This window comes from Elephas maximus, chromosome 20 (assembly GCF_024166365.1).
Source record: "Elephas maximus indicus isolate mEleMax1 chromosome 20, mEleMax1 primary haplotype, whole genome shotgun sequence".
In the NCBI taxonomy this organism is placed as follows: domain Eukaryota; kingdom Metazoa; phylum Chordata; class Mammalia; order Proboscidea; family Elephantidae; genus Elephas; species Elephas maximus.
Window position 1 is genome coordinate 67,589,345 of NC_064838.1, and position 15,493 is coordinate 67,604,837.

The 15,493-nt window shown below is 45.0% G+C and overlaps 1 protein-coding gene across 3 annotated transcripts in view; it reads right to left on the reverse strand.

Moving 5' to 3' along the window:
- The window catches only part of CADPS (calcium dependent secretion activator), a 578,687-nt gene that overhangs the window by 180,995 nt on the left and 382,199 nt on the right, over positions 1 to 15,493 (reverse strand). For all 3 annotated transcript variants that reach the window (XM_049861704.1, XM_049861703.1, XM_049861702.1), the window contains exons 9-10: positions 13,499 to 13,565; positions 282 to 390 (exon numbers count right to left, since the gene is read on the reverse strand). In XM_049861704.1, coding sequence (XP_049717661.1) covers positions 282 to 390; positions 13,499 to 13,565 — 176 coding nt within the window. The remainder of the gene's footprint in view (positions 1 to 281; positions 391 to 13,498; positions 13,566 to 15,493) is intronic.

Here is a 15,493-nt window from a genome sequence, read left to right on the forward strand (position 1 = left end):
CTAAGGTGAGTACATACTTGGTGCAGGCATTTGGCTAGCCCCTTATATGGGTATGTAAAAGAAAAACATCCTACGGATTCTTTTTGCACTTAAGCCAGTGGATCCCTTGACTAAAACCAAAGATTTTGGTCTGAATGGCTATGAATCTACCAGAATGGAAACTCTTTTAAGATCAGGGACGGTGCCTGGCACAGAGTGAGCATTCAACAAATATTAGTTGATTGTTGACCTGGGGAAGTGAAGAGTCTTGTGGGTTCGGGGCCTTGAGGGTGGGCGGGTACCTGGCTGGGGGTCAGTGTAATCCACGGTGTAGCCATCCAGTTGTAGAAGCTCCTGGGGCTCTGCTTTTTTCTCCCTGTAACTGCACATGGCGAACGTGTACTGACTGACCTGGGGAGGCAAAGCACAGATGCGAGGTTAGTCCCTTAGAAAGTCCCCAGAAATCTTCCCCAAGAAACCTCCCCACCAACCACATCCTCTTCCTTGAGCCCTTGGACTCAGTAGATGGTTCAAACTGAGTTTTACCACCTCTTGGCTGTGTGACTTTGTTACTTGGCTGTGTTACTTAACCTCTCTGGTCCTCTATTACCTCAACTATAGCCTGGGAATAATCACAGAACCAACCCCATTGTGGTTTATAGTGAGGATCCAATGAGTTCACAAGTGGAGGCATTTAGAATTGGTTTCCGTAAGTTATTTATTCCAATATTACCATTTTCGCTGTTATTGTTGTAAATGGTTAAACTGTAAGTAATTGCTTATATTGTAGCTGGTAAAACAGAGGGTCAGCAAAAAAGAGGAAGACCCGCAACGAGATGGATTGACACAATGGCTCCAAAGATGGACTCAAGCGTAACAAAGATAGCGAGGATGGCACAGGACTGGGCAGTGTTTCGTTCTGTTGTACTTAGCGTCACTGAGTCAGAACGACTCGAAGGCACCTACCAACAACAACAACAACAACATAAGAAATTGCTATTTTTGTAGGTCAAAACTGGCTGGATATGGGTGATTTTATAAGTTCTAGCTAATATTACTACTGCCCTGGCTGAGAGCACCAACCTGCAGAGACACAGCAGGCCTTCTGGTCTTAAGGGAGGGAAAAGAAACATATTTATTTACATTCTAACTTTTTTTTTTTTTTTACTAGCATTTTATTTTTGGAGGCCAGTGGCATTGACTTACACATTTTTGGGTTTCCCACCCCCACCGTAAGAGCGCTTTTGGTTCCTTCATCTCAGACAAGTGCAGAGTGACAGACACACTGTCACAAATGATGAGTGCTCGGTCGCTGGGTGCCAATCACAGTAGGATGATCCTCAGCCCCCGACGGCACGACCGCCCTCCCTGCCTCCTAAATGGCAGCCCCTCACTCTGCCGAGGCACCATCTGCCTGACGTGGCACCACTGCCCAGGCCAGGTGGCGCTCACACTGCAGGCTGCCCCCAGGACCGTGGTGGCTCCTCCCAACCCAGTGTGTGTACTTGGCGTCTCCACATCTGGCTTGTCTGCATGGAGCCCGTGGGAGGGCAAGCAGCCTCTCAGCTCTGGGCTAAATCTCGTGGGCGTTCTTACCATCCACAGATGTCAAAGGTCTTGGCAAAGGGTGCCACGTCCCTCACGCTCTATTTCCCTTTATTAAAAGGGACATTTTCCAACTGACTTTTGACCCCACCTTTTTAGTCTACTTCTCCATGGTGCAATTTGCCTCCTCCCCCACCTTTTTTTAAAAATGGAGATAAGACATTGGCTGACTCTGGCCCCTGTAAGGATCTCCTGTGGCCAAAGTCCCAGGCGACCAGAGGTCCACGGAAGAGTGATTCGTGGTTGATCTATCTGCTGCTGCCCCCTGTCGGTTCCCGAGGAGAACTGTATTTCCCAGCTCAGGTTTCTTTTTCATGCATTTGGCAGGCAGAACCTGCTCTCTGTACTGCAAGACCTTAATGGGCTTGGAGGAAAACGTGAGGCCGGATCAATTAGAGTATTTCCACAAGTGTATGAGGAAGGCTTTAATTCTTTGTAGTAAGCAGAATGATCAATAACAGCCTCTTTAAAAAGGAGGGTTAAGAGTGCAAGCTGGGGTGGTCAGGTAGGTCTGGGACCCCATCCCAGCTCTGATTAGCTGTCACTGCCATGAGCTCCCGAATCCTCATCCGTACAGTGAGGATGATAAAGACACCGGCATCTTGTTGTCGCTGGGGGACTGGCTGAGCATGTAACAGGCTTAACACAGTGTGTAACATGCACACAGCAAACACTCAGTGTACGTACCGAGGTAAGCAACTTCCTTGTGTCTGGTGCTAACATTCTAATATACAGTAACTCAGTTCTTTTTTTTTTCCTCATGTATATTTGTCTGCTAGATTATAAACCCTTTGAAGTCAGGGCAAGGGAGTCATACTTCTTGGTTGTATTTCCATCCCCATAAGCAGAATATACCATAGTGAATCCATCGCTGACAAGCCTATTCTGACATGTAGTGACCCTACAGGACAGAGTAGAACCGCCCCATAGGGTTTCCAAGGCTGTAAATCTTTACAGAAGCAGACCGCCACATCTTTCTCCCACGGAGTGGGTAGTGGGATCAAATCGCTGGCCCCTTGGTTAGCAGCCAAGCACGTTAACTGCTGCACCATACCATAGTGGGCACTCACTAACTGAGTCTGATTGGTTCTAGAAAGTTAAGTAGAAGATGCACAGTCCATTAAGGCTGTTTCTCTTCCCCACAGTTTACATACGCTACTCCAAGCGTAGGGACAGCCTTTCCCAACCTGTTACTGGTCCTCTGGATAATGGATTCCCCATGGCCCCCAACATGATCACAGAAGTTGCTGGAACAGTTGACATCATATCATTGGTTAATGTGATTAGTCAAACTAATAGAGAGTTGCTCATATTCACTTGATATCAGACAAACACCACAACAGGAAAATGTTATTTCAAGATTCATGCATTTACTATTACCGCCTGGTTTGGGCTTTTTGATTTTTCCTTTTCTAGCTTAGCTGCTTGCTTCTTAGAGTGCTGTACGCTGCTGCCCTCTTCTGGCTACCCTGCTGAAGCTTTGGGCTGAGATAAACTCGAGTTGGCTCATGAGAAGGAGCACTGGTGGTGCAGTGTTTAAGCGCTCGGCTGCTAACTGAAAGGTTGACAGTTTGAACCCGCCAGCCACTCCGCAGGAGGAAGATGTGGCAGTCTGCATCAGCGGAGGTCCACAGCCTTGGAAGCTGTGTGGGGCTACTCTGTCCCATAGGGCCACTGTGAGTCAGGACTGACTTGACAGCAGTGGGGTTTTGGTTTGGTTTATTAGAAGCATTTTAATTAAGTACTTGGCAACTTACTTTAGGAAATAAAGGAGGGGAGAAGAAATTATTTCTTGTGAAGTAATTCTAATCATTGCAAATTATTTGGGGAACTCCCATTTTTCTAGGGTGCTCACAGGGTAGAGGAGGGGGAAGAGCCAAGATTTGGGTACTTTCGTTACTTTCTAACACTTCCACAAGCCCTCACCAAGTGAAACGTATTTCCAAGGAAATGCAGGTTTCCGTGCCACAGGAGAATTCTACCTAAACTGTATTTCTATAAAAAGTTAACGAGACAGTAGTAGCTGTTCTAATAACGGCATGAACACAAGTGAAAACGCAAGCCTAGAGTACAAGTGAGAAGTCAGAAAGGCGGCCGTCCCTGTTAGAGAAGCGGGACTAGAAACCACAGGCATCTAGTGACCTCACATTGCCAGCAGATCCCTGAATGTGCGCTTTCAAGGAAGGGCTTAAAGGGCTAGGCTTTTTGCACCACTGGGATTTTCAGCTGGTAGGCACCTTATGGGATGGTGTGAACGGGCTGTTGGGGCTTCTGAGGGCACGGTCTTGAAGATTTTGTTGAAATGGTGACCAAACCTCAGATACATGGTGCCTTTTCTAATTCTCTTGTTCTCCCTAGCTGCCTTTGAGATGGTCCCGACTCATGGTGACCCCACGCACGACGGCAGGAAATGCCGCCTGGTCCTGCACCACCTCTGTCATTGGTTGTAGATTGGACTGCTGTGACCCACAGAGGTTTCATTGGCTGATTTTTGGAAGTAGATCACCAGGCCTTTGTTCCTTGCCAACCTTGTCATCCTCATAGCAACACTACTGACAGACAGCTGGTGGCTGCTTAACGCGAGGTACATTAGCCAGGAGGCCAACCTGGGACTTCTGCACGGAGGGTGAGAACTCCACCAATGAACCACCACTGCCCCCTTTCTAGCTCCAGGTCTGAGATCAGACAGGAAATCCCTAGCTCACTCCCAGCCACATCTTTAAACTAAAGACGAGGTTTTTCAAAGAGTGGCCTGTGGCCATTATTAGACTGGTTGGAGAGGGGGTTGTAAATATGCAAATTATCTGAGTCAGAGCAACCGAATCAGATTCTCAGCCTAGGGTAAGTCTCGGAGTCTACATTTTTCATGATTTTCCTAAGTGATTCTTAATGCACACTGAGGCTTGAGAACCACTATTTTAACACAGTAGCCCTAGTGGCACAGTGGTTAAGAACTTGGCTACTAACCAAAAGGTCAGCAGTTTGAATCTACCAGCTGTTCCTTGAAAACCCTATGGGGCAGTTCTACTCTGTCCTACAGGGTTGCTATGAGTTGGAATTGACTCGACTGTAATGGGTTTATTTAACATATGAGGAGCCTTGGTGGCATAATGGTTAAGCACTTGGCTGCTATCAGAAAAGATGGCTGTTTGAACCCACCCAGACGCTCTGTGGGAAGAAGACCTGGCTATCTGCTCCATAGAGATTACAGTCTAGACAGACCTCGTAGGGGGGGTTCTACTCTATCACATGAGGTTGCTATGAGCTGGAAGTGACTTGATGGTACCTAACCAACAACAACAAATTTTAACATATAGGAACTGCCTGGACCATCTAGAGCCATTAGAACTCAGGTTGTTCTTAAGTTCCAATTGTATCTAGCCTGGGGTCTAATGATGAGAGAAGAGGATCAGTCTTTCTTGTCCCTGGATCTTCCCTCCCCAACTCCCAGCAGGCATGGGAGACGCGCAACTAATAACACAATGCATTTTGTCTAAATCTCCTTCCATATCTTTACTATTGTTTTTTGAGAATGACTCGGCTGTTAATGTTACTGAACCCTGGCCACTAGCCCTGGAGTTCACATACATACATTTTAGAAGAGAATTCTTTACTCAGGGCAGATGGATGATTGCTTGATTGATTCAACAAATACTTAGGTAGCATGCTTGGTGCTGGGACTGTAAAGATGTACAAAATCAGACATGACTCCTGCCCACATGCTTAGTGGGAAGGCAGATATTAATACCATTATCTGAGAAATGTGTTATTTTATAGTGATAAGCATTAAAAAAAGAGGCGTAAGGTACGGATTGACACAGTGGCTGCGACAATGGGCTCAGCATAGAAACCATGATGAGCATGGCGCAGGACCGGGCAGTGTTTCCTTCTGTTGCATACAGGGTCACTATGAGTAAGAGCCAACTCGATGGCACCTAGCAACAAAAGGGTACCGTAAAATCTTGGAGGCTCAGTCTAGTTGGGGTGGGTGGGAAGGGTTTCCCGGTAAAGCACTGGCTGACTGGCCCCCCCAACATCTGAGAATGGAGAACATTTTCATGTGTGAAGCACAACAGTTCTGGGGATTAAGCATCATATTTAATGCAATGTGACTGCAAATGAGGGATCATTGAGGTTAGGTTCCAGGTTTCTGGTGGACACTGACATGAAGGCCGTTTCGCCGAGTGGAAAAAGAACAAGTTTTAGAGCTCTACAGACCTGGGTATGATTCTCTTTCTAGCTGCACGACTCTGGAGAGCTCAGTTAACATTTCTAGGACTCAGTTTTATTATCTGTAGATGGGATGACGTGAACATCTGTGGGCCATTTCTTACGTTTCCATGCTGAGTGTTTATTTTCCTCTGGCAACTGAATCCTGATTTTCCTTGGGAAACCATCCTCTTCCCACTTACAGTACCTGTGGTTTGTGTAGGGCTAACCCCTCTAGCTGGAGGTAGGGTGGGTGGAGCTTGTGACCTAGGCCTGGCCAACTGGCTCACATCTTCTTGACTGCAGTGACTGGTGGAGGGATAGGCACATGACAACGTTCGACCAATGAAAGCTCAGCCAGGGCCTCTAGTAGAACTACCAGAGAAGAGAAATTTTCTTCTCTCTAGGGTTGTTGAGCTGTGGTCAGCCTTGAACCGCTAGCATCCACCATGTAGAGAGAGCCTGCCTGAGGGTGAAGTCAGCTCAGAGGAAAGTACAGGCACAAGATTATAAACACAAAGACTGTGTAGTGAGGACTTTGTCTAAGCCCTGGGCCTAACCATGCCGGAAGGCTCTTTAGCTAAATACTAATTTCATTTACTGACCTATACAATTGTTCCCTTTTTAAAACTGAAGCTAGTCTGGGTTGATTTTTGTCCTTTGTAACTAGAACATAAATATAAATGCCCTTTAGAGCAATTGTGAAGTTGAGAGGGAAAAATGAACATTTATTCAGTTATAAATCACTCAAGTACTTATACTTATTACAATTCATTTTTGTGGTTAGCTTATTTTAATATTGTGTTCCCAGGTGGCTACTGGTGAATTCCAAGACATTTTTTATATGATCTGGTACTATTTTACCTCTTTCAGATTCAGTGACTTTTCTGAAAGCTGGGACAGTCAGAGTTTTTAGTCATTATACTCTTTAGAAAATCAGAAGCACAGGATATGGTTCCATCTGACGTAAGGCAGTTGTGTTCCAGAACAGTCTATACACACATTTCTCTTTGTACACCATTCTCATCTCCGTGTGTGGACTCATGGAAGGTACTTGGAGTCAGAAAACCTGGGTTCACATTTCACGATTTGTTCACCTTGAACAAGTCACTAAGCTCTCTGAATCTCAGTTTCTTCCATTGTAAAATGGGGATAAAACTTGTTCTCGCTGTGGTTTAAAGAGGTTCCGAAGACCAGCTGGACAAACACCCTGTAAACTTTAAAGTGACCTTATAAATATAAGGGATTATTAGTGTTTTAGAGGAACCACACAGTATTATAGCTCACATGGTGCTAAAATGGAGGAAAAAGTCCTCAGAAGTATTTTGGCCAAAGACCAATCAGGAAATGATTTTGGCCAGAAACCTTTTGGTCATAGAAGAAAAATACTTTTGAAATAAAAAGATAGAGGTGAGACATCTAGCCTGGGAAGGTGATGAGTGGGCCTGCTTTCCTTCCTCCCCAGGTGGGGCATTCAGATTTCAAGGGGAACTCTATGGAACTGACACCTGTATCATTAGCATTGGTTTGGTCCCTGTGATGGTTGTGAGCCAACTTGTCTGGGCCATGACTCTCAGTAGTTTAGCAGTTATGAAGTAGTTTGGCAGTTGTATGATGTTGTGATCGCTTCCATGATGAGATCTGATATAATGTGATCACCTCCATAATGGCATCTGCTGTGAGTAGCCAATCAGTTGAAATCAAGGAGTTTCCTTGGGTGTGTGGCCTGCATCAAATGTAAGTGCATGTTCTGGCAGGGCTTATGGGCTTTTGCTCACTCTGGACTCTGCAGCTGGCTCCTGTTCATCTGACCTCCAGTTCTTGGGATGTAAGCTAGCAGCTTACCTACAACCTTGCCTGCTGATCTTGCAATCAGTCGATCTTCACAGCCTGTGAGCAAGAGCCCATCTCTCTGACCTACCGATCTTGGGTTCACCAGGCCCTATGGCTAAGTGAATCAGGAGAAGCCTCCAGCCTGACCCACGGACTTGGGACATTCCAGCCTCTACAACCACATGAGCCATTTCCTTGATATAAATCTCTCTCTGTATATATTTATACACTTTACTGGTTTTGCTTCTCTACCGAACCCAGCTAAGACAATCTCATTAGAGTTAGTAATAGTAATAATCATTGTGTTGGTCTTTACCACGGCCCCTGGCATTTAGAATGAGTTTATTCAGCAAATTCTCAACTTGGTCAGTGTGGACGCATTTCCCCTTAATCCTTGGCTAAGCTCTGTGGCCCTGCTCGCAGGGCATACGCTGGAATCTCCAGGAATGCATCTGAGGAGGCTTTATCATGCCATTTGCATCTAATCTTCTGTTTAGGTCCCCTGATGCTCGGCTGCATGGAGAACAGAAACTCCACGGAGGGAATACGAACCTTCGTTTTAAAAGGGACAATGACCTGTAAGGCAGCGTTTCTCCAAAGGTGGTCTCTGGACTACCTGCATCGGTATCTCCTAGGGTGCTTGGTAAACATACAGAGTCCTGGGCCCCACCCCGGACCTACTGCATCAGAAGCTTCTGGGTGGGGCCTTGGAATCTGCATTTTAAGTAACACCTGATGCAGGTGGTTTAAGCCCCCACTCGGAGAACATTGTCTCGGTGTGCAGGGACATTCCACAACGGCTTCATTCCCTTCGCAGTCGGTGGGGCAGGCTCTGGGCACGTGCGTAATAATCTTAGCCCTTATCCTTAAAAATGGGAATCGCTGCTTTGGTTCAACACCCTCCTGAGGATGCCCTTTGCCCCTGGCTAGCAGCACTGAAAGGAAGTCTCACCTGGGGAGAATTTTAATGGTTCTGCATTAGCGAGAGAGAAAAAAGCGGGCTCTGTGTGTGTGAGAGAGTGAGCACATGTGTGTTTGAGAGAGAAAAAAACTGAATTGAATTGGGCAGGGGGATTAGCGTTGGATATGTTCTCTCCCTCTTAGGTTTTTCAAACAAGCTTCCTGGCATATAAATCTAATGGAATTCATAATTGTGCTGGAAATTATGTATTGCCAACACTGTATAAACTACACTCCACAAGAGACCTAACATCTGAATGGAAAGGAACAAAACATGGTTAAGTGGCTTGTATACACTTTCTACCTGGTGGCTTTCACACTGTCTTCCACAGAAGTCTCTCTGAGGCTGCCTGGGGAGAGGGGCAGCCTTCAGGGCATCTGCCCCCTTGCCCCTTTCCTCTACCCACTGCAGATTTGTGGAGCTCCTGTTTCCACTTTGGCACTCTGCGTTCCACTGTAAGAGTTTGGTGGCTAAAAACCAAAAAACCAAACCCAGTGCAGTCAAGTCGATTCCGACTCATAGCGACCCTGTAGGAAAGAGTAGAACTGCTCCACAGAGTTTCCAAGGAGCACCTGGTGGATTCAAACTGCCGACCCTTTGGTTAGCAGCCATAGCACTTAACCACTAGGCCACCAGGGTTTCCCTGATGGCTAAACGGAGGCTGAAAATTGTCTGTATGTGCCACTGAGTTCAGCGCTGCATGCGGCTGTCGGACACCACGGGGCACTAGCGGACCGCCTCGTTCTCTTCAGACAACCTGGGGCATTTCTGCTTCCCCTGAATTGGGGCCGGGATTGGTGGCCTTGAACTTCTCTCCTGCAACTATGTTGTTATTGGGGTTGTTTTGGAAGGGATGAGTTTTTCTTTATCATTTTGGTGAAGCATCTCTAAATGTCATTACTTACATAGTGGAGAATAAGCAATGGAAAGAATCATGAAATGACCCAGTATTTCTTATACCGGACACCAAAATTGCTTTTAGAAGTTGTCGTGAATTGACAAGCTTGCACACAGAAGCCCTGAATTCTCGTGTCAGCTCCCCATGACCTTTGCGGTCATGGCACTGTCAAATCCCCTCTGCAGACCACAGGGGCTGCCAAGGGAGGAATCTGATACAGGCTAACAGAAAGTTTAATTTGGGGATTGATTTACCTAACGTGCCTCAGTGGCTCCTTAATGTTAATGGTAACCACATGTACATGAAAGCTGATCACTGAAAAACCTCATGAAATCCTGCAGATCTTCTCTTCTGCCCTTCCAGGAAAGATGCTGATCTTTGGATGGGCTGTGTAGTCTTATGGTTTTCAGAAGTAAGCACATGTGTGCACACACACAGCAATTGCTGTTGAGTCGATTCCAACCCAGTGTGTGTCAGAGTAGAACTGTGCTCCATAGGGTTTTCAATGGCTATAACCTTTCAAAAGTAGCCCTTTCTTCTGAGAAGCTTCTGGGTGGGTTTGAACCGCCAGCCTTTCGGTTAGTAGCCGAGGGCTTAATGGCTTGCATCACCCAGGGACTCCTAGAAGTGAGCACAGAGCTTCCTTTTTGGCTATGGTATGATTCTCACCTTGTGTTGGTTGAAGGCTCAGTGTAAAGGTCTTAAAACAAATGAGTTCCAGTCGCACTGCCTAAACCACGTCACTGTCTCCTTTTCAGCTCAGCCCGTACTGTATAGACATGGCTTCATGGATATTTCCTCTTGTTTCTTCCTGAAGACTGTTTCCCCCTAAAATCTCTTCCACAGTAGGTGAGCTACTTCTCCAAAGTATTTGGTGATTTTGAAAATTATCAGAGAGGGGTTGTGTGTCTAGTGGAGCAACAACTGGCTATCTCACAGGGAGGGGCTCCATATCATCTCAAAGGACTGCTTGTCCTACTTCTTCTGTGAAGTTGTCACCGGCCACTTTCCAGAACACACCATGTCTCCTTTATCAGACCATCAAAGGCACTGCCTGTGTTCTTTCTCTTCCTTTTCCTTCTTTCTTCCACCAAACATTTCCTGAAGGTCTGTGCGGGACACTGGGCTACAGGGTGTGTGTGTGTATGTGGTGGTGGTGGTGGGTGGGGGAAGGGTAGGTACACAAAGATGTACCAGAAACAGAACTGGCACTTAAATCAGGTGCCAGTCTATTAGCGGAGGTCAGGGACGCTCACATTCTAAGAGAGGATGCAATGCTAAGTGCAATGAGAAGCACAAGGTGGGGAGAACCCGCCATAATTCAGTACTGTCAGCACCGTCTCTTCAGTGCATCTCCTCTCTCCCTTTAGAGTGTACTGTCTTTAGAATGGACAGCAGTTCTATTTTCCTGCCCATCAACCATTCCCCCTTCTGGTAACAGCATCCTGATTTCTGCATTGGAAACAGCTCAGTGAGACTGTCAATCAAGCTGCCACACTCTGCCCCCACTTAAAAGTTGGGTGCATGACCCAAGTTGGACTAATTCAATTCTCTTTTCCTGAACCTTGGCAATTGAGAGGAGTGATGCAAGGAGAGAAGATGGTCAGAGTCGAGTCTGTTCTATGATGAAAGTGAAGATCCTGGCCATGGTCCCACCACTTGGATCTCTGGAGCTGCTCTGGGTCCTGCTCTTAACAAGGGTGGTCACTGAGCTTTTTCACCCATCAGATAATCTACCTCTAGAGTGTCCCAATGCATTCATTATTCTTTTGCCTAAATTTGCCTGAGTCTGTTCCTGTTGTTTGCATCTAAAGAACTCTAACCGATACCCTTCTGGACAGGCCTCTTAGTTCTTCTCTTCATCCTATCATTGTGCCCTACACAAATAGGTGCTCAGTAAGTATTGGCCAGTTGAGAGTTTGAGGGAAGGTATCTCAGGATGAAATGTCTTCTGTTGTTTGGCTGTGGATTATATTGGAGGGGGGGCAGCATTCCAAAGTTTTCCTCTTGGCTGATTTACCTTTAAGTTCTGTTGTAGCCCATAATGACAATGAAAGCAAGAACTACCTCTTGCTTACAGTCAGAGAGATGAATTTTGCTTTAATGGCACAGCAGAGACCTGGGTGTATATGTAGAAGGTCTAGTCTTAGAAGCTCAGGGTTGGTGGAAGTTTCAAGGTCATTGAGACCTAAGAGCCAAAAAGAAAAAACCAAACCCGTTGCTATCAAGTCAATTCCAACTCATAGCGACCCTACAGGACAGAGTAAAACTGCCCCATAGGGTTTCCAAGGAGTGGCTGGTGGATTCAAACTGTTGACCTTTTGATTAGCAGCCGAGCTCTTATCACTGTGCCACCAGGGCTCCAGAGACCTCAGAGGGAGTGGCTTTCTAGTGAGGTTTTGGAATTGGTAGCACTCTCAGTACCAGTCACTGCTTATGGCCAACATGTTAACCCAATAAGCACCTTCCTCACTAAGTTATAAGTTGACGCCCTTAGTGACATCTTTCAGAGTATAAATTCAAATTTTTCAAATTAAGCTATAGTTTAAAATGCTCTAGTACAGCCTACAAATTAATAAAAGCCAATGGCAAATTCCTTTGTAAACTGCAAACCGGATTCAAAAAACAAATTCCAAAAAATGTCTTTTTAAGGACATGTACTACTATTTCCAGTATTTTTTTTTTTTTTTTAGAGACACACTCAAGAAAGCAAAGATACCACTAATATGATACTAACGTGCTATTGGAGTCCCTGGATGGCAGAAACAGTTAAGCGCTCAACTGTTATCCGAAAGGCTGGCAGATTAAACCCACCCAGAGGTGCCTCGGTAGGTAGGCCTGGAGATCTCTTTCTTGAAAACGCCATGGGGCAGTTCTACTCTGCACACACGGGGTTGCCATGAGTCGGAATCAACTTGATGACAACTAACAATAAAAACAGCAATGTCTTATTAGTATCTATATCTGCATCTGTATAAACACAGGTGCGCCTGGCGGCATTGTTAATAACAGCCCTGACTGGGGAAGTCTCGAAATCTGACCCAAGAGGCAAACTCTCTAGGCACTAGAGCCAGAGCTGCGCGTGCAAACGTGGAAGAGTGTCCACAAGAATTTGAGTGAAAAGAGCAAGCTGCACAACGACATGAGGAGTTTGACTAGCTGTGGTTAAAAAATAAAAGTTATTCCAGGCTGTTAAAGGTGCTTACGGGAGCTTGGTTAAGATGTTTGGAAGCCTCAAGCACCAAGAAGAGTGGGGTGCTTCCCACAGGTAACTCAAAACCAAACATACTAAACAATCACATGTTGCCATTGTTGTTAGGTGCCGTGAGTTGGTTCCGACTCACAGTGACCCTATGCACAAAAGAACGAAACACTGCCCGGTCCTGAGCCATCCTTACAATCGTTGTTATGCTTGAGCCCACTGTTGCAGCCACGGTGTCAATCTACCTCATTGAGGGTCTTCTTCTTTTCTGCTGACCCTGTACTTTGCCAAGCATGATGTCCTTCTCCAGGGACTGATCCCTCCTGACAACATGTCTCAAGTATGTAAGACGCAGTCTTGCCAAACAATCACATAGATGCAAAAAATCCAACTAAGTCCTGATTTTTTCTCATGATGACGATCTGTGTGATGGCCTTCAGAAACACCAGATTCATACAGAACAATTCCAGTGTCCCTCCTTCCCTAATTCAGCATGTGCTGTCTCCGTTTCTGGGGTTCTCCATCTCTGTCCAGGGCACAATAATGAGCATGCATTAACATTTTAATTATGACATGTTACTAAAAAGGAAAAGAAGCACAAGGGAGCCCTCTAGGGTACTGGAAATTGTCTACATCTTCCTCTGAATGATGGTTACACAGATATGTATGTGATATGCAAAAATTCATTGAGCTAAATGCTTAAGCTTTGTGTACTTTATGTAAGTCATCCTTCAATTGAAAACATTAATTAATCCTATCAAATCTTTAATACTAATGGATTGTAATGCTTATATTAGAGTTGAAGAGTTACCTGAACCAATACAAAAAACCTTTTCTTCCATCTCTTCCACACATTCTTACCGATGGCCCATAAATACCTAAGGGAAAGGAAAAAGACCAGAGCAGCGTTAACGCTTGTTGAGTGAGTGTACCATTTAGCATGCTTTACCACGGAGCTTGGTACCCATAAACAAGTAAAGGCACATGGCTTGGACCGAAAGCAAATCTCGGCACTGTAAAGTTGAGGAAATGGAATGGCAGGCATGGTTCACTTCAGCTTAGAGAAGGAATTGTGTCCCATCATGGAACTTAGATTCCTCGACTGATTGCAGGAAGTACCTTGGAAAATGCTACTTGGGGAATTAATCTGCATATGTGCTAAAAGTCTTCAGGGTAGGGAAGCTCCTGAAAGGTACTGCACAAGACGGGAAAAAAGTGCTAAATCTCACAACTCCAATTCTTTCACCTCTTGTCAGGTCTCATTCAGGAAAATCTTCACTTTTTTTTGCTAGAATTCTGGCAAATACTGATATATTACAGGGAGGAAAGTTTCAGGTCAATATAGGAAATTCTGCCTACTCCTTCCTTCCTAAAATGCTCTTCTGTTCGTGGAAGTTCATCTTTATATAGAAAAGTTTAAAACAGAAAAATGAAATAAAAAGAAGGGTTAAGAAAGACAGGCATAGCTTAAAGCTGTCTGGAGATTTTAAATCAGTATTACTAACCCACTCATGAATTACGCCACTAGCCTTGTGGATTGTTAGATGGAGAGCTGGCACTGATTAAGGAAGAGAGGCTGGCAGCTCAGGCCGACCAGACCAAGCACAGGGGAGATCTGGTCATACTCGGCCGACCAGACCAAGCACAGGGGAGATCTGGTCATACTCGGCCGACCAGACCAAGCACAGGGGAGATCTGGTCATACTCGGCCGACCAGACCAAGCACAAGGGAGATCTGGTCATACTCCAACGCATTCAGTGATCAGCTTCCAGAACTGGCTGTATCTGCCACACATCAGAAACTAACTATAGAATTTTCAAGTACACACTTCACCTAGAATCAGACAGAATTTCTGTTTTGGAACATAATGAAGACTGCAACTAGCTGAAATTTACACTGTTTGGCAAATTTCAGGGGCTCTTAGAAGTGCCTGGTGACAACAATCTACTCCCGTCCTCAGGACTCATCCTGGGTCCTTCTGTTTCCTCATCCTTATTCCCAACCACCAAGTGCCACTGATAACACCGCCTGGAAAGTTCTTTAATCTGCTCAGTCTGTCCAGTTCACACCTCCACTATTTCAGTCTCAGACCACATTTTTACTTCCATGGATGACTACAGAGGAGCTGCTTAACTGGTTTCAGGGACACAAGAATGATTTCATCATTCTGAGATGGATGAAATTCTGGAGGAGGGGCTCTCTGAGCCATTAAAACTGATACGAAAAGAGTTCGCTTCTTATTTCCCAATTACATAGACCGTGCTATTCTGCTTTAGTTGAAATCCTTCTGGAAATGAAATTACTCATCTTATTCTTTGATTTCAAGTGCAAATAATATATTATTATCAACATTTTCATTTTCTCTCTCTTACATAATATAACAGCCCTTTTCTAGTATCTTTCATACAGTCCTACCCACTTAAAAAAATTTTTTTTAAATATAATATATTATCAACATTTTCATTTTCTCTCTCTTACATAATGTAACAGCCCTTTTCTAGTATCTTTCATACAGTCCTACCCACTTAAAAAAAAAAATTTTTTTTTTTTTTTTAAATCTATAAAACAGAGAGTGATTGAAGAATAGGCAAAGTCTCTTGGTCTCAAATTCTCCCTTGCCATTAAAAAAAAAATAATCAAACCCTATCATGTCATCCTATCATGTCTTTTCCCTGCTGAAACCCCTTCCATGGGTTTCCCCTGCCCACAGAAGGGTACCCCAAACTTGGGCCACTTGCATTCTACTTTCATGATTTGACCTATATCTGTCCACTTGTACTATGATTAACTTGTTATTTTTTCTTT